The 25,358-nt window shown below is 39.1% G+C and overlaps 1 protein-coding gene across 4 annotated transcripts; it reads left to right on the top strand.

Annotated features, from left to right (window-relative positions):
• Positions 1–2,391: 2,391 nt before the first annotated feature.
• On the top strand, positions 2,392–7,284 carry LOC108818124 (auxin response factor 1). 4 transcript variants are annotated; one of them, XM_018590998.2, is made up of 15 exons: positions 2,392–2,535; positions 3,352–3,419; positions 3,579–3,694; positions 3,979–4,074; positions 4,179–4,235; positions 4,304–4,456; positions 4,543–4,627; positions 4,777–4,867; positions 4,950–5,114; positions 5,354–5,473; positions 5,569–5,644; positions 5,756–5,924; positions 6,015–6,478; positions 6,602–6,792; positions 6,891–7,284. In XM_018590998.2, the coding sequence occupies exons 2-15, from the start codon at positions 3,371–3,373 to the stop codon at positions 7,045–7,047; spliced, it is 1,989 nt and encodes a 662-aa protein (XP_018446500.1). In that variant the 5' UTR covers positions 2,392–2,535; positions 3,352–3,370; the 3' UTR covers positions 7,048–7,284. The 4 variants fall into 4 exon arrangements, with proteins under 4 accessions (XP_018446500.1, XP_018446497.1, XP_018446498.1 ...); XM_018590995.2 differs by having other exon boundaries at positions 2,393–2,535; positions 6,006–6,478; XM_018590996.2 differs by lacking the exon at positions 2,392–2,535 and adding an exon at positions 2,558–2,712 and having other exon boundaries at positions 6,006–6,478.
• Positions 7,285–25,358: the final 18,074 nt, after the last annotated feature.

The raw sequence follows: 25,358 nt of genomic DNA on the forward strand, positions 1-25,358 counted from the left end.
AATTTTTCATAGCTGCTTGGGTGGTTCTTGGTGGTGAATTCATCGCTTCTACCCTTCAGTTCTTTGAATCAGCATTCATGCCAACTTCCCTGAACTCTACCTCTCTGATCCTTTTACCTAAAAGACCAGGTGCTAATACTATTCAGGAGTTCAGGTCGATTGCTTGCCTCAACACACAATACAAGCTGATATCAAAGCTGTTGTCCAACTGGTTGAAACTGGTTCTGCCCTCTCTTATCTCTCCAAATCAGACTGCTTTTGTCAAAGATAGACTGATTTTGGAGAATATTCTTCTAGCATCAGAAGTCTTGCAGGGTTATCATCTGGCTTCTACTACTCCAAAAATTACGCTGAAAGTAGATATTGCAAAAGCGTTTGACTCAGTGAGATGGGACTTTGTGTTGAGCACTCTGCAGGCTTACAATATCCCGGCTCAGCTTATCCAGTGGATTAGGGCTTGTATATGATCTCCATCCTTTTCGTTATGCATCAATGGTGTCACCTCTGGCTACTTTAAAGGTAAAACCGGGTTGAGACAAGGAGACCCTCTATCTCCAATTTTATTCGTCATGATGATGAATATTCTGTCTCTAATGCTTAATAAAGCGTCAATGGAGGGTAACTTTGGGTTTCATCCTGGATGCGAGCAACAGCAGTTAACTCATCTTTGTTTTGCTGATGATTTATTGATATTTATTGACGGGACGGAGGCTTCTCTGGAGGGGGTCTTGCGGGTTCTCTCTGATTTTGAAAGAATGTCAGGGCTGGCAGTGAACACATCTAAGACCACCATATTCTTCTCAGGTATACCAGATGATATAGTGCAACGACTCTCATTAAGTTTTGGATTATCAAGATCACAGTTACCTGTCCGCTACCGAGGTGTTCCTTTGTGCTCCAAGAAACTATCCTTTGGTGACTGTGATCCGCTAATTCTGCAAATTAAAAAGAAGATGAATGCTTGGACTACTAAGGCTCTTTCCTTGGCAGGTCGGCTAACTATGCTTACCACAGTCATCTCGGGTATCATTCATTACTGGACAAGTGCCTTTCTCTTGCCTAAAAAGGTCATAAAAGCGGTAAACTCTCTCTGTAGCTCCTTCCTCTGGCATGGGAAAATAAGAGTTGCTACGGGTGTGAAGGTAGCTTGTATGATGTCTCTGTCCCTAAATCTGAAAGGGGCTTGGGAATTAGAAATATGGAAGTGTGGAGTGATGCTTGTGCTTTAAAATTTATTTGGATGCTCTTCTTCAGGGCTGATTCGATATGGGTTGCGTGGATGAGATCAAAGTATTTTTCTTATGCTCCATTCTGATCATTAAATGAAAAGTACTACGGTTATTCTTGGATGTTCCATAAGCTTCTGAAATTAAGGAATAAAGCGTTTCACTTTCTGAAAATTCATGTGGGGGATGGTGACTCAACTTTCTTCTGGTGGGACCCTTGGACGCCTTTCAGTATGTTGTATACCTTTCTTGGCTATGATGGGTCTTCGCGTCTTGGTGTTCCCTTGTTTGCTACTGTGGTAGATGTCCGTAATGGTGCTGGTTGGCATCTTCCATCAGCAAGATCTGATAAACAGTTGCAGCTTCTAACCTTTGTCTCTACATTGCCGATAACTGAGGTCTCTAACATGCCTCAGTGGTCTATCAATGAAAATTTGCAGAAGACCTTCGTCTCCAAATCAGTATGGAACATGATCAGGCCCCATAAGCCCTCGTATCGTGGTCTAAACTGGTCTGGCACAAAGCAGCTATACCAAGGCACACTACCACTTCTTGGTTAATTATCCTAAATCGTAACCTGACTTTGGACCGTTTGCACAGCTGGAACCCGGAAACCCTCACTACTTGTCTTCTCTGCGGGTCTGGATTAGAATTTCAGGATCATCTGTTTTTTGAATGTGCCTATTCGGCTGAAGTTTGGCTTCTAATCAATCGTAGACTCAGCTTCCATGCCATCTCCAACAGTTGGAATGCTATCTTGACATGGTTGTCTACTGCTCATAATGACAGATTTGTGCTTTGCTACAAGGCTGACAATCAGCCATTTATGGTATTTGGTTCGAAAGAAACACTCGTATGCATTCTGGCCTTACTCAATCTCCAACAATTGTGGCCAGAAATGCTCTGAGAATTGTGATTATAAGTGCTTTGCCTTGAGCTCTCTTGGATATGTTTTAGGCACTCTCTTGTTACATATTTGGCACCCTCCATGGATGCCCATTTTGCCTACTCTGTTTCCTTCCTATGTAATAGCTGTTGTTACTCTCTTGTAATTCCTCTCAATTTATATTAATGAAAATTCTTTATCAAAAAAAAAAAGGTTTGTATAGTTTCCAGTTAATCATGTGCTCATTTTAAGGAATGCCCTTTTTAATGTAAAGAGACTACTAGAGAGCATGTCAGACATGTGGTTGAACAACCCAAAGAGATAGAGAGGACAATAAAAAATAAGAAAAGTAAAGAAAGAGGAGAAAAATAGAGGTAGCCATAGCCAAAGGGTTCGTGTCGGCTTCAACCAAACACTGACGGTGTATGTATACACCTTTACTTACACGCATTTATTATCTCACATCACATCTCCTGTTATTTGACAACAAATTCCACTTCTAGATCTTCACTTACCCTCAAATCAAAAATCTTTTCATCTGGGTTTTATCTGAACCCTAGCTCGCTTTTTGGTTTTTGTCTAGATCGTTTTGAAGTAAAGGTTCGATTTTTATTTGTTGGGTCTGCTTGTTGTTTAGTAAATGTTGGGAAAGGAGGAGGCTTTCGAAGATCCATAGTCAGATTTTGGGTTTTTGTTTCTCGATTGAACCTGGTGTCAATACTCAATCTAGATCAAGAATCGACACTTTGTTTCACATCCCAAATTCAACTGTTTCCTTTGATATATCGTTTACCCATTTGCTTTCTTTGTGTCTCCCCGGCAGATTTTATTGTATCTAATAATTGAGTTGAAATATTTGCCATGATTTATAGTAGTAGTACACTGAAGTTAACATTGAGAGTTTTGTCTTGCCAAGTATGAAGTTAAGTACTGAGATGTGTTCTTGCTTTTGCTTCTTTTTTTTTTTTTGGTTCTGTCCTTTACCCCTCTCTTTGAGTGTTTCTCTTCAAATTGGGTAATAAAATCTGCAAAATCTCAGTCCTGTAGTGTGGTTTAATGTAGAGTTAAAAAAGTTGCATAGATGGCCCACATTTTTTTCAGTAAATTTAAAGATAGGGTTTAAAATGTTGATACATCATGACATGTATCAGAGTTTTGTTTGTCTAGATGAGGATAGGTCCATCTTCGTCCTCTTTCAGAAAGACATTTCAATGCTATACATTCTTTTTCTTTTCTCAGGTGAACTTGTCAAAATTAAATGGATTCTCAAATGGCAGCTAGCAATCATCCATCTGAAAAACCTGGAGGTTTGTGAAATATTTTTGTTTATACCATTTTGTCAAGGGTGTTTGCTCTTTTCTTAATCTGAATTAAAGTGTACCTCTTGATTTGTTTTTGAGATACATAATAGCATCTTATAACAGTTCTTTATTTTTTTGTGTTGACGCTATTCCATTTGTTTGTAGGGGCTGTAAGTGATGCTTTATGTAGGGAGCTATGGCATGCTTGTGCTGGACCTCTTGTAACCCTGCCTCGTGAAGGGGAACGTGTTTATTATTTCCCTGAAGGTCACATGGAGCAGGTATTTTTGGTTATTGGTCTGAATCACTTGACATTTTGATGTACTGTATCATGCTCATTTGCTAAAACCGGTTATGTTAATTGGACTATTCTTGCTCTGTATGTTATATGGACACTTCAAATTATCTCGTGGTTTCGTTCTAGCTTAAAATAAAATCACAAAATATAATGTTGTTGTAGAGAAGGGATGAAATGTATTGCCGGTTTTGATTTCACATGATCATTTATTTGATCATCTTATCTTATTATCACAATCATGCATTTAATTGATCACTGCTTATGCAGCTCGAAGCATCAATGCATCAAGGTTTGGAGCAACAGATGCCTTCTTTTAATCTCCCATCTAAAATTCTGTGTAAAGTGATCAATATCCAGCGCAGGGTAGGCTAAAATCCATTGTATATTGATTGAATTTTACTTAGCTTTATTCATGAAATGTGTTGGCTAATAATTTTGAGCCGTCTTGTTTCACTTTGCAAGCTCAGGCAGAGTCAGAGACTGACGAAGTATATGCGCAAATAACCTTATTGCCAGAAGCGGATGTAAGTTTATTATTATAGATTACGGTTTTGTATTTACTTTTCTGTCCTTGATTATGTTTGATCATCAGCAAAGTGAACCTATGAGTCCGGATGCCCCTGTTCAAGAACCTGAAAAGTGCACAGTACATTCATTTTGCAAGACACTAACTGCTTCGGACACAAGCACACATGGTGGATTTTCTGTGCTAAGGAGACACGCAGATGAGTGTCTTCCACCCTTGGTCAGAGTTGCTCCTTTTGCTTTTTGGAAACCACTCCACCTGCTTTTTTTTCCTCTCTCTCTAATAAGTTGCTTTTTCTTCTTTAGGATATGTCCCAACAACCACCATGGCAAGAACTGGTTGCAACTGATTTGCACAATAATGAATGGCATTTTAGGCACATTTTCCGAGGTTAATATACTTGTTATCTTATTATTTGATGATTTTTTTTTTTTGAATTTCAGTTTTCTAATTTACGCCAATGCTACTGCCACTTAAAGCTTATTGTGGCTTTATTGTTGTTTTACTACTACTAAATATCATGAGGTTGTGAACACCAGGCCAACCAAGGCGCCATTTGCTAACAACTGGGTGGAGTGTTTTTGTTAGCTCGAAGAAACTAGTTGCTGGCGATGCTTTCATATTCCTAAGGCAAGTTCCTTATCATTTTATCTATCTGAATAGTAATTGTCTTTAAGCATCTGTGGGAATGTTACATAGTATTGTCCTTCAGGGGTGAGAATGAAGAGCTCCGAGTTGGTGTTAGGCGGCACATGAGACAACAGACTAATATCCCGTCCTCTGTCATTTCAAGTCATAGCATGCATATTGGGGTCCTTGCAACTGCCGCTCATGCCATTACAACAGGAACAATCTTTTCCGTCTTCTACAAGCCAAGGTCTTGCTTTTCTTACTTTATTTTTTTTTAATTGAGGCATTGTCTGGAACTAAATTCTGATAAGCCATGAAATATTGAAAACTTAACTTCTGCTATTTAGACGGAGCTGATCTTGAAAAGACCCATGTTTTTTTTTCTAAAATGTGCATCTTACTATGCCTTTCGGTTACTGTTACTTGCATATGCTTGATGATAATCATTTGGCTGCAAATCCAGCCTGACATATCTTCTATTATCAGAACAAGTAGGTCAGAGTTTATTGTGAGCGTCAATAGGTATCTAGAAGCTAAGAACCAGAAGCTGTCTGTAGGCATGCGTTTCAAGATGAGATTTGAGGGTGAAGAAGCTCCCGAGAAAAGGTATCAAATCTAACTAGCTTGTTTTCTTTATGCTGATAAAGCTGAATGCAAATATAACTCCCAGTTCATTATTATTATTATTTTCACAATTGCAGGTTCAGTGGCACAATAGTTGGTGTTCAGGAAAACAAGTCTTTGGTCTGGCATGATTCTGAATGGAGATCGCTCAAGGTTTAGTTATACTTTGCAGTTGAGCAAGTTGTGGATTTATATCTCTTTAACCGAGTGAAAATAGTGATGCATCTTCTTAATATATTTGTTGCCAAACTGATAATGCTTCAGGTTCAATGGGACGAGCCTTCATCTGTATTTCGTCCTGAAAGAGTTTCACCATGGGAACTTGAGCCCCTAGTTGCAAATAGTACGCCTTCTTCGCATCCTCCTCCGCAAAGGAACAAACGACCAAGACCTCCTGGTTTGCTTTCACCAACCACTGCTCCATCTACTCCTGGTATTCTGTGTTTTTTTTTTTCTCTTTGGTACTATTCTTCCTTGTGGCAGCTCCAACTCCTTTTGTTGATCCTCTCTTCAGTTACTGCAGATGGTGTGTGGAAATCCCCGGCAGACAATCCTTCCTCGGTGCCATTGTTCTCTCCTTCTGCCAAGACGGCTACTTTTGATAATGGCGGGAACAAATCATTTGGAGTATCCATTGGATCAGCCTTTTGGACCACCCATACGGATGATGCAGCTGAATCCTTTGCTTCAGCTGTGAACAATGAGTCTCCTACTGAAAAGAAGCAAACTAATGGAAATGTCTGCAGGCTTTTTGGGTTTGAGCTGGTTGAAAATGTTAATGTGGACGAATGTTTCTCTGCTGCCTCTGCGTCCGGTGCTGTCTCTGTAGATCAATCTGTCCCTTCCAATGAGTTTGACTCCGGTCGGCAATCTGAGCCACTAAATGTCAACCAACCTAACATTCCTTTGGGTAGTGGTGATCCTGAAAAATCCTCTCCGAGGTCTCCTCAAGAATCGCAAATTAGGCAGATACGTAGCTGCACAAAGGTGAGCCTTAGCTTCTTGGATTATTCGCTCTATCAAAATCATTTGTTTTATTTCTTCAGTATTTGTCTTAAACTGAACAAAATATTGACCGTGACTGTGTCTTGCTTTGGCTATTTTATTTAGGTTCACATGCAAGGAAGTGCAGTAGGCAGAGCGGTTGATTTGACTAGGTTAGAGTGTTACAAAGACTTGTTCAAGAAGCTGGAAGAGATGTTCGACATTAATGGTGAACTCTTACAATCTACAAAAAAATGGCAAGTTGTTTACGCCGATGATGAAGATGACATGATGATGGTTGGTGATGATCCGTGGAAGTAAGTGCCTTTGTGGTCCAGCTTTGTTTAACAATGTAGAGCAGCATCTCCTTTTTTCCTATTGATAAATCCTTTTGGTCTTCTGTTTTGTGATGCAGTGAGTTCTGTGGAATGGTGAAAAAGATATTTATCTACACACCTGAGGAAGTGAAGAAACTTTCACCGAAGAACAAACTCACTGTTAATGTTAGGATGCAGTCCAAAACTGATGCAGAAGAAAATGGGAACACAGAGGGCAGGTCATCACTGTGTTAATGCCTAGGAAAAAAAAAATGAAAAAAGCAGAAAGTATTGCAAGACAGTTGAGAAAAGAGATGACTGTGTATAGCACCCAAGTTTTATTGTCTTCAGGTCTTATGAAGTCACGTATGGTAAGCGTTTTGGGTATTGAGTAGCTTTGTAAGGAAAGTTTGCGTTTAAGATTTATCTCTTGTTCTACATCAAACCAATGGCCAAAAATAAAATTATGAAATAAAAAAAAGTTTCCTTGTGCTTTTTATCGTGTTCTTAATACACCACAAAGAATCTTGAATTACGGTGCAAAAAAAAACTTTTAGCTTCTTTTGTCTTTGTAGTGTTGCCAGAAATAAACAAAATGGCATCAACAAATAGAGAGATGCTGCAAATACTCACTTGATCTTGGAAACAGCTTCTTCTAGTTATAAGTTGTTTTAGAAATTCCTACATTCTCCTTATCGCTCTGATCAAGATCTCTTTGAAAACACGAGCAATCTCCATGATCTTATAAAACTTGGAGCCTTTTGCCCATGTGTATACTGCCTCCATTATATCCGGTCTGGCCTGATACAGAGAAAGTGAGAGTGGTGACGTGGCGGAGAGGTTAAAAGCGCAGAAAGTTGTTGAGAGTCAAGACAAATAAGAAGAGAACACGTGTACAGAGTTTGTTGAAGTCATAAACACGTGTACAGAGTTTGTTGAAGTCATAATCTTTCATTTTTATACATTCATTCAAAAACGTGTGATTTTTTTTGAAACCTTTATAAAATCTGAGTGATTCTTTGTTCATTGAGTTTTAAATTCTTTCTTCAAATCCAAAATATATATCTTTGAGTTACAAGCTATTTTTTCATGAATAGTAGTTTGATTACATAGAGAAAAATATAGTTATCTCTATTATCAGAGTTTGGCGACCTAATCTATGGTAGAAACACGATCGCAAACATTGTAGAAGGGAGCGGTGTTAGGATTTAAACCTTACTTAGTGCTTTAAACTTGGATTTGAAATCAGATACCAAAACTTTCTTTATTCAAGTTTAAAGAAAAGTGTTTCTTAAGAACAACTATAGAGATTACAAGCCTATGATTAACACAAAACCCTAACACGTAATTGCTTAATCTCTTGTTATCTCTCTCTTATGTTCTTGCTCTCTTCTCGAATGATTATAAAGCCACGACCACCTTCTCTATATATAGCATGATCACCATCTTTTAACTTTCCTATTCCATGTTGTCTTTGTAAAGACATTGACCGATACTAACGTTTTTTTCCTTATATGATTTTGCAGGATTCTTGTTGGGCTGGAGTGGGCTAAGACAGAATTAGAAATTTGGCCTATTGTTCTACAATCTCCACCATAGGCCCACATTATCATTCTTCTTCCTTTGTTATCTTCCTCGTAAATGTCGAACGACGTAACTGAAAATACTTCTTCACCGAGATGATCTGATGACAACTTCGCCAAGTTGCTTTTCCGATGAATCACTGCTCCTCGTCTTCTCTTCGACATATCTACACGCCGACTCAAGCTTTCCATCTTGATAGAACCAAAATAAGGATCACTCTTTCGGTATGGATGATATGAACTCCGAAGAGAACTGATAGATCGAGGGGTGACACTAAGGGTTACGGAATAGCCCAAAGATACTACCAGAGATCGAAGGTTGCCGGATGTGATGCACCGGTCCAACACAACGAAGTGGCTCGCTTGGAGATAACCTCACACAGTGAAATATGAATGTTCTAAATAAAGAAAAATGAGAGAAAACTCGAAAGAGAAATAAGAAAATCGATGTAGATTGAAATGATCAAAGTGTTTACATACTTATACTACTTTGAGTCAAAGAGATAAATAAAGAAAGTGCGGAAAAACATTGCATAGAAAATAGAAATTTGACTAGATCTAGTCAAAGTGTGGAAAACAAGGAATACTAGTCAAAGTACGGATTCTGATGTTGACTAGTCCAGATTCAGAAAGATGTCCAGGTTCATGCTGGTCGTGCACACCATGTTGGGAAGGATATGTACACACGCGGAACGATCCACGCATGTCTGAATTTGCAAGAACTGAACATCACCTGATTTGTACATGGCATAACTCCCTCATCTGAACTCCGTTTTATCTGATTCTTCTTCGAGGAGTTCCATAATTAAGTTGAACACATTCTCCAAGTGGTTTCACGCGAAGAAACATCATGGTTCAGAAGATATGTTTCGAACAATGAACGTATGTCTGTGTTGTTTCTCAGATGGTTTGATGGTTGAACCAGCTCGAAAGATCGAACCAACTTGCTCAGCTCGTTCGGCTCGTCCATGATAGTGTCAGTCCAGCTCACTTGAGTATTCAGCTCATCCAAGATTGCATAGATGATAAGGGAATTGGCATAATCTGATGAGAAAACCTCGTCTAGGTCTAGCTGGTCGACAAGGTCACCTTCTTGGGCCGTGTCCGTGAACCAAAAAGGACGGTGCTCGATTTTGGTTCTATCACATCTCTTTCCTCTGCAATTTGTAAAACGATTTGATCACGTAACACATTCGCTGAGTTTCTTCGCCATGCATCGCCCTGAGTATCCTATACTCATCTTCCTTGCTTTTGATGCCTCACAAAAAAACTAAGCCAAAACAGCTATTATTTCTCATCTCCTTTTCACCGAGAATCCCTAAGACAGTGATGACGTCTCATCGACGAATCGTACCGTCGACGACTAATGTAGCTCGTACGTCGCTACTCTGTCTTCAACCTTTCTCGCCTTTGATTCAAGAGATGAATTCAACTACCCAATCTCCAGCTCGTTTCTGCAAACTCCGACCTTACTTCTAAATGTTCTTCACTGTGAGAACTCGTAATTCTCAAAGAAGCTCGCGATTTCTTGTTTTACTGGTAATTAACAAAGTTCTCATTTTGAATGTTTCAGGTGGTCGATCCATGGCTCAACCTTGTCGGATTATTGCAGCACTTTGGTAAGCTTTCTCGGATGATTTGAGTTTGCTTGAAGACCTCTTACATATTCCCTTTGAGATTGTATAGACTTAATCTCCTTTTGACTTTGACAGTGAGATGTGATTCTTCAACCGGCATATATTTTTCATGTGTTTCTCGTTATCCGTTTCTCCTGCTTGCTTCAAACTTCGTCCTTCAGCTTCTCGGTAAATTCATTTACACCCTTTTAGCTGTTTTAAAAAAAAATGTTTCTGATGTCCTGTGATCTGTTTCTTATTTGGCCAGCCTAGGTACTCGTCTCCCTTCAGCCTTTCTTGCTGTTTAAGACGTTCTCTCAGGTGACCCTTTAGAGACTCCTCCGTTACTCCGACGAACCCATGATCCCGTTTCCATTCAACTTCCTGGTAAAGGTATCCACTTCTCTTTACATGTTTAAGTTGATGCTTGTGATGTTAAACTCATCCGGTGATCTTGTTGTGCTTCCTTTTTCAATTGAGATACTCGTCTCCTTCAGCTCTACTCGGTGATTTCTCCCCACCATAGTAACTGTTTAAGACGTTCTCTCATGTTTCTCATCCGTTGCTTCAGAGCCTTTGAGTGACTTTTCTTGTGTTTCAGCTGCTCCACCTTGAGTTAAAACCTCTGCCTCGCATCTATGCTTCACATGTAACTTTCTTTAAACTCCACCTCCTTGAGTTTTCCATTATCAATATAAACCCGAAACTGACTTGTTTCTTCTCCTCTGTCTCTGCGAGCTTGAGACAGCGTGATAATGGAGTTACCTGGAGCTTCTCTTTTCTTAGGCGATCAAGGAACAACAGCGAACCTGAAACTCCGGCCCAAGTACTGCTTGAGAATCTTCTTGATTATGGATCTTAGATAGTGTTGCGTTCTCTTTGACTCTATCTCCGAAGATACCTTCTTCCAATATTCTTGAAACTTTTCCCTCAGCTTCATTCCCAAGTTCCATATCCACGTTCTCCTCAGCCTCCTTTAAACACTTTTGATCCTTGTTTTCCAGTTCTTTTTTCATATCAAGCTCTTCAGGTGCAGCCATAATGTGTGCTAAGAAATCACCATCCTTTTGCCTTCTTTTGCAAACAAAAAAGTATCCCTTGAAGATTTTGTCCTAGATTCTTCACTGCAAGCCTTATACTCAATTTTTACTGTGTTTGCTGTCGAGAAAGAGTCTCCACCTTGAGCTGATGAGTCTTTTGTTTCAAAACCGTATGGAGTAGGTCCCTGAATCAGACTTGCAGCAAATGTCACCTTCCTTGACGACTTCTTTCTGATTTCTTTCTCCACTTTAGGCATGTTCTTCTTATTCTTTGCAACTGTGCCTTGTAGATAATAAACTCCATCTTGATATTTTCCTGATATCACCTTCGTGTTATCTTTGTAGAACTGCACTTTGAAATTGCTTCCTTTATACTTGCAACCTGCTTTTTCTAACATCCCATAGGAAATTAAATTTCTACTCACCTCCGGTATGTATCTAACACCCGTGAGTATCACTTCAGAGCCATCTGAATTCTGAATCTTTATTTTCCCAACTCCTTTGATGTCACATCGAGTGTCATTAGCCATTAACACTGAACCACCATTGAACTCCTTGAGTTCAAACATAACCTCCTTGTTTGATGTGCTGTGATAAGAACATCCAGAATCCATGATCCATTCTTGCTTAGTGTCTTGCACACTAGCTGTCAACACTAACGGTTGCTTCGGCTCTGTAGCAATATTTGCAGATTCTCTATGTCTCCTTTCAGGACATTATATTTTCCAGTATCCTACTTCTCCACAGATAAAACAACCTGTTTTGCTTTTATCGAACCTTTGCCTTGACTTAGATCTGCTCCTGCCGTTAGTTCTTCCTCTGTCACCCTTTTTCTCTGATCTGCCCCTTGACTCCACATACAAACCCTCTGCATCAGACCTGGATTTATTCAACAATCTCTTCTCCTTTAACTCCACTTCCTTGGAGTATGCTGAATTAATCACGTCATTCATCGTGAGAGTTTCTTTCGCTGTCCCATACTTGAGCGTGTCAACTGGTGAATCAAATTGTTGGGGCAAGCTAGATAGAACTTGAATTGCCTGGTCTTCATCGCTGATGTTGATGTTAAGACTTGCAAGATCTGAAACTAGCTTGAGAAAAATATCCAGATTTTCCTCAATGCTCTTGTGATCATCCATCTTGAAGCTCGCAAACCTTTGCTTCATGTAGATCCTATTAGGAAGTGTCTTTGTTTGGTAATCTCTTTCCAAAGCCTTCCAAACTCCTAATGCAGTTGTTTCCTTCATCACCTTACGCAGAACCAAATTTTCTAGGCTCATGCATATTAGATTCTTCGCCTTCTTTTCTTTCAAAGGATCTACTTTGACGTCTGATTTATCTTCGTCTTTCTCTGTGTCAGTTTCAGAAGTCGTTTCTGAAACTTCCTGAATCGTTGAATCTAACCCTAGAAGCTCCAACTGGATTATCATCTTGTACTTCCATAACCCAAAATCTCCTTTTCCATCAAACCTTTCAATCTCGAACTTGAAATTTCTCGGTATTGATTCCATATCTCCTCCTAGCACTTGCAATCAAACCTGGATTGCTCTGATACCACTTGTTAGGATTTAAACCTTGCTTTGTGCTTTAAACTTAGATTTGAAATCAGATACCAAAAATGCCTTTATTCAAGTCAAAAGAAAAGTGTTTCTTAAGAACAACTATAGAGATTACAAGCCTATGATTAACACAAAACCCTAACACGTAATTGCTTAATCTCTTGTTATCTCTCTCTTATGTTCTTGCTTTCTTCTCGGATGATTATAAAGCCACAACCACCTTCTCTATATATAGCATGATTACCATCTTTTAACTTTCCTATTCCATGTTGTCTTTGTAAAGACATTGACCAACACTAACGTCTTTTTCCTTATTTGATTTTGCAGGATTCTTGTTGGGCTGGAGTGGGCTAAGACAGAATTTGGAATTGGGCCTATTGTTCTACAAGCGGCGTAGACACGAGATACGGACGACGCAACGTCGACTTGATTCAAAGGGATTGAGAAGGCATTAGCTTTTCAAGACGAGAAGACGTCGTGGTTGGATGCGAGTATGAAGGCGGTGTTGGAAGCAGTAAATCTGATGACGATGCAGATGCAGAAACAAGCATCGACGAGCAGAGAAGCCAATCAGAGAGACGGAAGTGAATGACTCATTGGAGATCGGAATGATACGAATCACTATCATCACCGCGGTTATCAACATAACGATCAAAACTCTGGTATGACTCAAATGGCTAAAACTGATTTTCCACACTTTGATGGTTCTAAGTTGAAGGAATGGTTGAGCAAGGCGGATGAATTTTTTGCAATCTATAATACTCCAGAGGAATCAAAAGTAGGTATTGATTTTATTCATTTCGACGGCGAAGCATCTACTTAGAATTTGGCTCTGAAACAAGAAGATGCTAATGCCGTGATCCAATGGCGGAGTTAAAGGAGTTGAAGGAGACAGAAGGCATTGCTGCTTATCATGTGAAGCTTGAGTTAATCAGAGCTCGTTTACGAATGTCTGAGGAGTATTTAATCAGTGCATACTTAGCTGGACTTCGACTTGATATGCAGATGCACATCAGAATGTTTCAACCACAAACAACTCGTCAATCTTTAGTGCTTGGTAGATTGTATGAGATGGCACATCCAAGAAAATCAACAAGCAGTGGTTGGTCTAATCAAAAGCATCAGCTACGAAACAACCAACAGAAGGGTCTGTTACCGGCTAAGAAAGAAGAAGAAGCTACAACTAAGGAAACAGTAGGAAAGCTGGGACCTTTCTTATTTCAAGCAGAGATGAGGGAGAGAAGAGCAAAAGGACTGTGTTACTATTGCGATGAAAAGTTCTCTCCAGAATATCAACTCAAGCATAGAAAGACGCAGTTATATGCTATGGAAGTGGAGGAGGTACATGAAGAAGAGGAGTGGGAAAACGGAGGTAGTGGGAAAACGGAGGTAGTGAAGAGAGAGATAGCTCAGATATCTCTAAATGCAGTTGTTGGCAGTACAGATTATACTACCATGAGAGTAAGAGGAACACGAGGGAATAAAACTCTATACATTCTCTTGGATTCAGGTTCAACTCACAACTTCATTGATACGACGATTGTTGAGAGGTTGGGTTGTAAGATAGAACCTGTAGGACGTAAGCAAGTGGCTGTAGAAGATGGCAATAAGATTGGAGTGTGTGGGAAAGTCAGCAACTTGCATTGGAACTTCTTGAACTACGAGTTCAGAGCAGATTTCATGGTCATTCCGTTGGGTTGTCATGATATTGTTCTGCGTGTTCAGTGGTTATCTACTTTGGGACCAATTACTTGGGACTTTAAAGAGCTGGAAATGTCATTCAGATGACATAGTAAGCGAGTGATGCTGCATGGTATAAAGGCATGATCAATGAGAGAAGTTAAAGCGAAGAGGTTAGAGAGTAGTAAAGAAGAAGATATGCAACTTCACATGATATATGTGTGTGAAGAAACATAGATGAAGCTGTGGAATTTGAGAACATAAGAGAAAGAAATGGATAATTCAGAGGAAGTAACAGAATTACAAGAAATAACCGAAGTTTGGAGTGATATTTGGAGAACCAACTCAGTTACCTCCATTTCGTGAGCATCTTAATCACAGGATCACGTTGATGGAGGGAGCTAATCCAGTGAACCAAAGACCATATAGGTACGCGGTTGATCAGAAAAATGAGATCGATAAGATGGTCCAAGAACTAAGGCAGGAACTGTTCAGCCTAGTTCTAGCCCCTACGCATCACCGGTTGTTTTAGTCAAGAAAAAAAGACAACACATGGAGGCTATGTGTTGACTACAGGAAGCTCAATGGAATGACTATCAAGGATTGTTTTCCTATTCCGTTAGTAGAAAAACTCATGGATGAGTTGGGAGGATCTCGAGTGCATTCAAAGATAGATTTGCGAGCTGTTTATCACCAAGTGCGTGTGGATCCTCTCTACATACACAAAATATCTTTCAGAACACACAGTGGTCACCATGAGTATTTGGTCATGCCATTTGGGCTTACCAATGCTCCTGCAACTTTTCAGGAATTGATGAACCATGTGTTCAAAGATTATCTACGAAAGTTTGTACTATTTTTTTGATGATATCCTCATCTATAGTGCTACTGTTGGAGGAGCATTTGATACACTTTAGAGTGGTCTTTGAAGTGATGAAGCAGAACAAGTTGTTTGCAAAGAGAGGCAAGTGTGCGTTTATTACACGAAGAGTAGAGTACATTGGTCATTTTCTTGAAGCTCAAGGAATATCTACAGATCCAACTAAGATAAAAGCAGTAGAGGAGTGGCCATTTCCGAGCAATCTTAAGGGGTTACATGGATTCTTGGGTCTAGCTGGGTAATACCGACGATTTGTGAAGAAATTTGGTACTATAGCAAACCGTTAACAGCTTCAACCAAGAAAGACGCCTTTAGCTGGAACTCTGAAACACAAAAAGCTTTCCTGCAGTTGAAGAAAGCTTTGTGTACTGCACCTGTACTTGCTCTACCAAGGTTTGAACTACCTTTTGTTGTGGAGACTGATGTGTCTATACAAGGGATTGGAGCAATACTCATGCAAGAAGGTCAGCCGTTAGCTTACATTAGTAGGCATTTGAAGGGGAAGAAACTTAACCTTTCTATCTACGAGAAGGACTTGCTAGCGGTTGTATTTGCGGTGCAAAAGTGGAGGCATTAACTTGTCACAAATCATTTTGTGATCAAAGCTGACCAGAGGAGCTTGAAGTACTTTCTAGAGAAAAGATTGAATACTCCTATACAGCAAAAATGGTTACCAAAGCTATTGGAGTTCGACTACGAAGTTCAGTATAAGCAAGGGAAAGATAACATTGCGGCAAATGCATTATCTAGAGTGGAAGGTGCAGAGATAGTACATATGGCAATGTCAGTGCTTGAATGTGATTTGTTGCTGAAGATACGAGAAGCTTATGACGGTGATAACAACACTAAAGAGCTGATTAAGAAGTTAAAAAAGATCCAACTGCTATAGTTTGCTACATTTTCTGGTTATCGAGGAAGTATTCGAAGTCTGCCTTGGTTCAGCACACTATGTGAAGAAGTACTCTTGGATACAGAACATTTTGAGAAGAGGAAGTAAGATAGTGGTTTCTAATGTGGCGGAGATCAAAGACATGATCTTGGAATGGTTACATTGTCTAGTCAAGGAGGACATTCTGGAAGAGAAGTAACGAGACAGAGGATAAAAGGGTTGTTCTATTGGAAAGGACTTATCAAGGACATACAGTCATACCTTCTGAACTGCAGCATGTGTCAGCAATGCAAGTATGATGTGGCTGCGTTACCGGGATTATTACAACCGATACCCATTCCAGAGGTGGTGTGGATAGATTTGTCGATGGATTTTATTGTTGGTCTAGCACACTCGTTTGGGAAGACAGTTATATTTGTTGTGGAGGATAGGCTGAGTAAGGCAGCTCACTTTATTGCTTTAGCTCATCCCTACACTGCAGCATCGGTGGCTCAAGCGTTTCTGGATAATGTGTACAAGCTTCATGGATTCCCAAGGTCAATAGTCAGTGACAAAGATGCGTTTTTTCTCAGTTGCTTTTGGCAGGAGCTGTTCAAGTTACATGGGTGTAATTTCAGTATGTCAACTGCATATCACCCTCAGAGTGACGGTCAAACAGAAGTAGTGAAACGGTGTTTTGAAACCTATCTACGGTGTATGACAAGTGAAAGACCAGAGATGTGGAGTAAGTGGTTGCCTCTTGCAGAATTTTGGTACAACAAGAACTTTCACACCTCAACGCAAGTGACTCCTTATGAGGTAGTTTATGGTCAATCACCTCCAGTTCATTTACCGTACTTACCAGGAGAATCTAAAGTCCAGTTCGTGGCAAAGTGTTAGGAGGATCGTGAGAAGATGCTGCTTATGTTAAAGTTTCATCTACTAAGGGCACAACATAGAATGAAGCAACATGCTGACTTGCATAGATCTGAGAGAAGCTTTGAGATTGGAGATTGGGTCTATGTCAAGTTACAACCTTACAGGCAGAAAACGGTGGTACGGAGATCGAAGGAGAAGATTAGTCCAAAATATTTTGGACCTTATTGCATCAGTGAAAAGATAGAGGAAGTGGCCTATAAGCTGAGATTTCCTGATGAGACGCGAATTCACTCGGTATTTCATGTCTCACAATTGAAAAAGGCGGTGGGAGATGTGTCCATTTCAAATCAGCTGCCGCTATACTGAGTGATGTTCTTGTTAAGAAGGCGGAGTTTATTTTGGAGCGTAAGATGGGGAAGAGACAAGGTCGTGCAGCAACGTTAGTTCTGGTTCAATGGTTTAGCCAAAATGCAGAGGAGGCTACGTGGGAGTATTTGTTTGATTTGCAGACGAAGTTCCCAGATATGGATCTCTGAATCTTGTGGGCAAGTTTCTTTGGAAATGGGATTTTTGATATAGAGAAAGTGAGAGTTGTGACGTGGCGGGGAGGTTAGAAGTGCGGGAAGTTGTTGAGAGCAAGACAAATAAGAAGAGGAGAGTTTGTTGAAGTCATTGTAACAGAAACAAAGTATATAACTTTGTTTCTTCATCTTTTTACATTCATTCGAAAACGTGTGTGATTTTTTCTTGAAACCTTTATCAAATCTGAGTGTTTCTTTGTTCATTATGTTTTAGATTCCTTCTTCAAATCCAGAATCTATACCTTTGAGCTACAAGCTATTGTTCCATGAATGGTAGTTTGATTACATAGAGAGAAACAGAGTTTATCTCTATCAAGGATGAATGCACAAAACTCTCCACGTTGATATCGACCTGTCAGAAAAAAAAAGTTATGGACCCAAATCTTCAAGTAGTCAGGTATTCTTGGATGAGAAGTGGGAAAGAGTGTTAGTGAATACCTTGCACACAAGCTGAAGTTCAGTGATACATCTGGCTATTGTTCTAACGTCAAAGTATGAAAACAAAGATTATAAGAAACCACTTCTTATTAGCTTAGGAAAATCACTCAAAACTTAAACTCTCACAATAATTTCTAAACTCAAATTCATAAGTTCATGCTACACCTCAACATCTTCTTATATAGAGATATATAAACATAACTAGAATAGGATTTGTAAGACTTGGTCTCCAAGTCATCTCCATGTCTATCTTCAAGTTTAACTCCAACATCTCTCCCTTAAACTTGAAGTCTTCATGATTCAATACTTGATCTCCAACAAGCTCTCTCTCTCATCTCTTTGAATTTTAATCTTCCCAATGCTTTAGTTAAAATATCAGCCTTTTGTAGATTCCCAGTAACGTGACCATCACTTGATCGTTGTAGATGCATTCCCTTATAAAATGGTAGCGTTTGTGGATATGCTTGCTACGTTCGTGAAACACCAGCTTCTTTGTGAGTGCGATTGCTGACTTATTATCTATTCGAACAACCAGTCTCTCACATGATTTCTCCAACACTTCAGCGAGTAGCTCCTGTAACAGATTGCTTGTTTTTCGGCTTCAGTGGCTGCCATGAACTCGACTTCACACAAGGATAAGGCAACTGTTTCTTGCTTTTGAGAGCACCAGGTTATAGGACAGTTCTTGAGATAGAACATATGATCCGTGGTGCTCCTTCCATCATCAACATCTACATTATGGCTACTGTCGCTATATCCCACTAGTGTTGCATTGTTCGATCTCTTAAAGTTGAGACCGTACCCATATGTACCATTCAGGTACCTGATGATTTGTTTCAAGGCTGTGGCGTGTGACTCTTTTGGCTTGTGCATATACCTGCTCCATACTCCAACTGAATATGATAGGTATGGTCGATTGTGTACAAGATACCGAAGACACCCTATTGTTCGACGATACTCCTTCTCATCGACATTTGACTCTTCATGTGCCTTTGCAGCTTTAAACCTGCATTCATCGGAGACTGAGTTGAGTTACACTCGATCATACCAGTTTTCTCCAAGATCTTCTTCGCATATGCCTCATGTTTTATCGTGATACCACCATTTTATTGCAAGAACTCAATACCGAGATAGTATGTTAGTAAACCTAGATCACTCATCTCAAATTTCTTGGACATGTTCTACTTAAACTCGTTTATCAGCCCCATAATTGATCCTGTTATGAGCAAGTCGTCAACGTATACTGCCACCAGAAGTAGTGTCCGTCTTTCTTCTTTCGATATAGGGATGGTTATTTCGTGCATTTCTCGAACTTTAGCTCTCCTAGCGCTTTGTTTAACTTCTCATTCCATGCTCTTGGAGCTTGCTTCAATCCGTACAATGCCTTTTTGAGTTTATACACTTTCTCCTCGCTCCCTTTGATTACGTAGCCCTTTGGTTGACTGACATACACATTTTCTTTTAAGTCACCATGTAAGAATTCTGTCTTGACGTCGAGAAGGTGTACTTCTCAAACATTTGAGGCTGCCAAGGCTATAAAAAACCATACAATTTCTATCTGTGAAACTGGAGAAAAAAACTCTTCGTAGTCTATATCATGTCTTTGAATGTATCCTTTAGCCACCAACCTTGATTTTTGTTTGTTTATGGTTCCAACGTAATTTCGTTTTATCATGAATATCCACTTGAGTCATATTGCTTTGGCTTCTGGAGGAAGATCGACCAAATCCCATGTTTTGTTTTTTATTATAGAAGATATCTCCTCATCGCAAGCATCCTTCCATATCTTCTCCTCTATGGCTTCCTCAAAGTCGTATGGCTCTTCATTCAACAATAGCAATGGTCGCTCACCCTCGATTTCTGATGGATACACATAGTCTTCTAAGAACCGGGAGTCTTATGTATTCTGATTGATCTTCTCACACCCCCTTCACTTTGCTCTGTATCAATTGTGTTTCTCACTGTTGTGATCTTGTTCCTCATCGTCATCACCTTGTAACCCATTGTTTTCATGAGCTCCGAAGTTTACTCTGAACATACCAGGCTCAGTTACAATATCGCAAGAAGAGTTACCCCACGTCCAACTTTTACTCTCGTCGAACTCAACATCTCTACTAACCACTAGCTTCTGGTTCATATGATCAAATAGCCTGCACCTAGTTCTGTCATCCAATTTTCTCAAGAAAGGAATATTAATTTTTTCATACCCAATGCACCATGATTGCGACTGTTACGTCGATCTCAGCAGCCATGGTAAGCTCATCGTTACATCGATCTCAGCAGCCATCACCATCATTGCGACCACAACAAGAAAGGAGCCATTCAGAAATTGACTGATGGCGACATCCCAACAAAAAGCATACAACGTAATTGGTCGGGGAATCGGGAACCAGACCTTGGTGACCTTCTGAAAGAAAGACTCATACACGCACTGATAACCGACTGGGGGAGACCACATGCTCTTAGTGTGTATGAGGATAAGGAAAGTCACACCCACAGCCCCACACTCCCTCAGGAGCTTCTTAACGCTACCGGAGTTGACCAGGTTTCCTCAATATTCCCACATAACTGCCCTTCAACAGTCGCGGCCCCGGATAGTAGCACATCGAAACAAAAGCAGGACGAACATATTCATTCCTTGTGGGACATCTCCTAGGATTTCCCGTTTCACCGTCTGTCGCACCAATTTGATTGTCTCTTGCACAATCCCGACCACTACTCGCAGTATGGTTTTCACTTTCTTCCCTGAACAATCTAGCCGCATCGGCGACTAAAATATGCTGCGAGAGATCCATATTTTCCGTATCAATTAAAGCCTCTTGATGAATCAAGCTAAAATCACAAGTGGACTTCCATTGGCCATTTTTTCCTTTTCCGGATTTGATTCAGAGGCAACTGCCTTCCTTTCTACTCTCGAGATAATCTCTCCAACGGTGGTACGGTCCTTATAGACAATGCTACGGCAACACTCCGCAACCACTAAACCAACTAAATTTACAATGAAAAATATAGAGAGAGAAGGAGACGGAGAGAGAGAAAGTACCTGTGATTGCAGAGAAGAATGATGAGAATGGAGGAGGAGCAGCTATTTATAAGAAAAGGAGGAGCACGTTTCTCGAGCATCATCATTAGGTCTAAAAGGCCTAAATGGGCCTAGAAAATTATCCAACCCCAAAGTCTTTTCTAACAATGCTTGTGTTTCTCGGCGCGAATCGGGACCCGGTTTACGCTAAACCAACAAGCATCGGTCGTACCGAAGTAAATCTACCGAAGTAAACCGTACCAAAACAACCGGTTCTGCGCAGTAACAATCCAATTGACGTCAAACAGAGAAACGACAAGCAACAAAAATCACCCAAGAAGAAGGCGAAACGAATAAAGGATATTGAACGACAACAAACTGAGCGACTAAATCCAGTCGCCTTAAAAAATTATCGCCCCGATAGTTTTTTGTAGGCCTGAGTGGTCGGGTACCGTTGGGGTTTGAATCACATTTTCGGGTTTTCAGATTTACGCTCTTAGGTCCCATACTAATAATTTATTAGTACGGGTCGGGTTCAGACATAAACACTTCGGGTTCGATTCAAAATTTTATTTCATATATAACCTACAAAGTAACTATATGTCTTTCGAATTCGGGTTATATCAGTACGTTCAGATATAACCGAAGTAAGAAAAAAATCAAAACAAAACATAAAGAAAAACACCTAAGCTCAAAAAAATAAATCTACCGAACATAAAATTGATAAAATAACAATAAAATGTTAAATCAAGTATGAAAACAAATATCATTAATAAACAATATGCATTACCTTGTAGAGAATGGACTTGTTATTCAAGAATCAAATTATAAATTACTTATATATAATTAATTGTGTACTTAAAGCATTTATTAATATTTTAATATTTATATTTGTATATGATATTACCATAAATATTGAATTTAATAATAGAAATAGTTATCTATCTATCTATCTATACTATTATTTGCGAAGTGATTTTTCGCAACGAAACTCCCACATTAAAAGTTGGACCGGTTAATATCTATATTACCCTTAATGATTAACTATATGTAACTCATGTGTAATCTATCATTAAATATTATAATAAATATGTGAAAAATGAAACAAAAGAAAATACTATGATGAAGTTCAAAAGAAAATCGTTATATTCTTTTACTTTTGTTACAAACTCTTGCAAGTTCATCTTACGTAGCAGAAAACAAACATCAGCTAGGGTTATCAATATTTTTTTCTTTTGAGATAAGGTTTATCTATACTATTATTATATAACTAATTCTAAAAACTATGTAAAATATAATACACAGAATTTACGAATACCACTAAGTTTAATATATTATATAGGAAACTACATTATTTATAATAGTAACCATGCGTTAATAGATCATTATAAGTTATGTGGATTATACTATTAGTTTATTGAGACAATTATCTATATTTAAAATAGTATTTGAAGCTTTCATGAACGAGGTATATCTCTTTTTGATTATATGTGTGTTGATTTCGACATATATTTAGTTTTTTTTATCATTATTTGAGATTATCTTTAATATCACTGGACTTATCTATCTAAATAAAACAACCCATTAACCAACATAATATCTTTTATAATAATTTTTTTAGGGAAATCAAAATCACTCATTGTGATAATTTCTGAAAACTTAGCAAAAGATTCAAAATTATTTATACTAATACTTGTAAAATAGCTTTTCACTCTCACGTTTAAATGTAGAGTGTTTATTCTTAATAAATAATTAAGTTATATTTCTTAATGTATAATAAATCATAAATTAAAACGAATTTCATTAGTTTGGTATTCATTATTATATGGAGGGGGGGAGTGTTAGTGGGAGTGTAACTTTTAAAAACTTGAAGAATTTATCAATTATGTTGACATCTGGGGGTGTGGAGACCGCAGGTCCCGGCGGTACGGTATGCCTTTTTGGTTTAGGAAAATTACTTTTTCTATATAAGTATGTATTTCTATAGGGAAAATGAAATCAGGTTTTGAGGCTGATATAAATACGGGTTAAGGGTTTTGTAACATTATTCATTCACACAATAATAAGAAAACCTAAACTGTATATCTTTTCGGTTTAGGAAAATTACTTTTTCTATATAAGTATCTATTCCTATAGGGAAAAGAAAATCAAGTTTTGAGGATGTTATAAATACGGGTCTAAGGATTTGTAACATTATTCATTCACACAATAATAAAAAAACTAAATGGGTATTTCGTAGCGCTTTGTTTAACTTCTCATTCCATGCTCTTGGAGCTTGCTTCAATCCGTAAAATGCCTTTTTGATTTTATACACTTTCTCCCCGCTCCCTTTGATCACGTAGCCCTTTGGTTGACTGACATACACATTTTCTTTTAAGTCACCATGTAAGAATTCTGTCTTGACGTCGAGATGGTGTACTTCTCAAACATTTGAGGCTGCCAAGGCTATAATAAACCATACAATTTCTATATGTGAAACTGGAGAAAAAAACTCTTCATAGTCTATATCATGTCTTAGAATGTATCCTTTAGCCACCAACCTTGATTTTTGTATTCTGATTGATCTTCTCACACCCCCTTCACTTTGCTCTGTATCAATTGTGTTTCTCACTGTTGTGAACTTGTTCCTCATCATCATCACCTTGTAACCCATTGTTTCCATGAGCTCCGAAGTTTACTCTGAACATACCAGGCTCAGTTACAATATCGCAAGAAGAGTTACTCCACGTCCAACTTTTACTCTCGTCGAATTCAACATCTCTACTAACCAGTAGCTTCTGGTTCTGTCATCCAATTTTCTCAAGAAAGGAATATCGATTTTTTCATACCCAATGCACCATCATTGCGACTGTTACGTCGATCTAAGCAGCCATGGTAAGCTCATCGTTACATCGATCTCAGCAGCCATCACCAACATTGCGACCGCAATACAAAAGGAGCCATTCAGAAATTGACTGATGGTGACATCCCGACAAAAAGCATACGATGTAATTGGTCGGGGAATCGGGAACCAGACCTTGGTGACCTTCTGAAAGAAAGACTCATACACGCACTGATAACCGACTGGGGGAGACCACATGCTCTTAGTGTGCATGAGGATAAGGAAAGTCACACCCACGGCCCCGCACTCCCTCAGGAGCTTCTTAACGCTGCCAGGAGTTGACCAGGTTTCTTCAATATTCCCCCATAACTGCCCTTCAACAGTCGCGGGACGCAAGTCCCCCCGGATAATAGCACATCGAAACAAAAGCAGGACGAACATATTCATTCCTTGTGGGACATCTCCTAGGATTTCCCGCTTCACCGTCTGTCGCACCAATTTGATTGTCTCTTGCACAATCCCGACCACTACTTGCAGTATGGTTCTCACTTTCTTCCCTGAACAATCTAGCCGCATCGGCGACTAAAATATGCGGCGAGAGATCCATATTTTCCGTATCAATTAAAGCCCCTTGATGAATCAAGCTAAAATCACAAGAGGACTTCCGTTGGCCGTCTTTTCCTTTTCCGGATTTGATTCAGAGGCAACTGCCTTCCTTTCTGCTCTCGAGATAATCTCTCCTACGGTGGTATGGTCCTTATCGACAATGCTACGACAAATCTCCGCAACCACTAAACCAACTAAATTTACAATGAAAAATATATAGAGAGAAGGAGACGGAGAGAGATAAAGTACCTGTGATTGCAGAGAAGAATGATGAGAATGGAGTAGGAGCAGCTATTTATAAGAAAAGGAGGAGCACTCGAGCATCATCATTAGGTCTAAAAGACCTAAATGGGCCTAGAAAATTATCCAAACCCAAAGTCTTTTTTAACGATGCTTGTGTTTCTCGGCGCGAATCCGGACCCGGTTTACGCTAAACCAACAAGCATCTGTCGTACCGAAGTAAACCGTACCAAAACCACCGGTTCTGCACAGTAGCAATCCAATTGACGTCAAACAGAGAAACGACAAGCAACAAAAATCACCCAAGAAGAAGGCGAAACAAATGAAAGATATTGAATGACAACAAACTGAACGACTAAACCCAGCCGCCTTAAAAAATTATCGCCCGATAGTTTTTTGTAGGCCTGGGTGTTCGGATACCGTTGGGGTTTGGATCAGATTTTCGGGTTTTCAGATTTACGCTCTAATGTCCCATACTAATAATTTATTAGTATGGGTCGGGTTCAGACAAAAACACTTCGGGTTCGGTTTAAAAATTTATTGCATCCTATAACCTATAATATAACTATATGTAGTTCGAATTCGAGTTATATCAGTCTGTTCAGATATAACCGAAGTAAGAAAAAAATTAAAACAAATCATAAAGAAAAACACCTAAGCAAAAAAAAAAGAAAAATCTACCGCACATAAAATTGATAAAATAACAATAAAATGTTAAATCAAGCATGAAAACAAATATCACTTATAAACAAT

Source organism: Raphanus sativus, chromosome 4 (genome assembly GCF_000801105.2).
Source record: "Raphanus sativus cultivar WK10039 chromosome 4, ASM80110v3, whole genome shotgun sequence".
Lineage (NCBI taxonomy): Eukaryota > Viridiplantae > Streptophyta > Magnoliopsida > Brassicales > Brassicaceae > Raphanus > Raphanus sativus.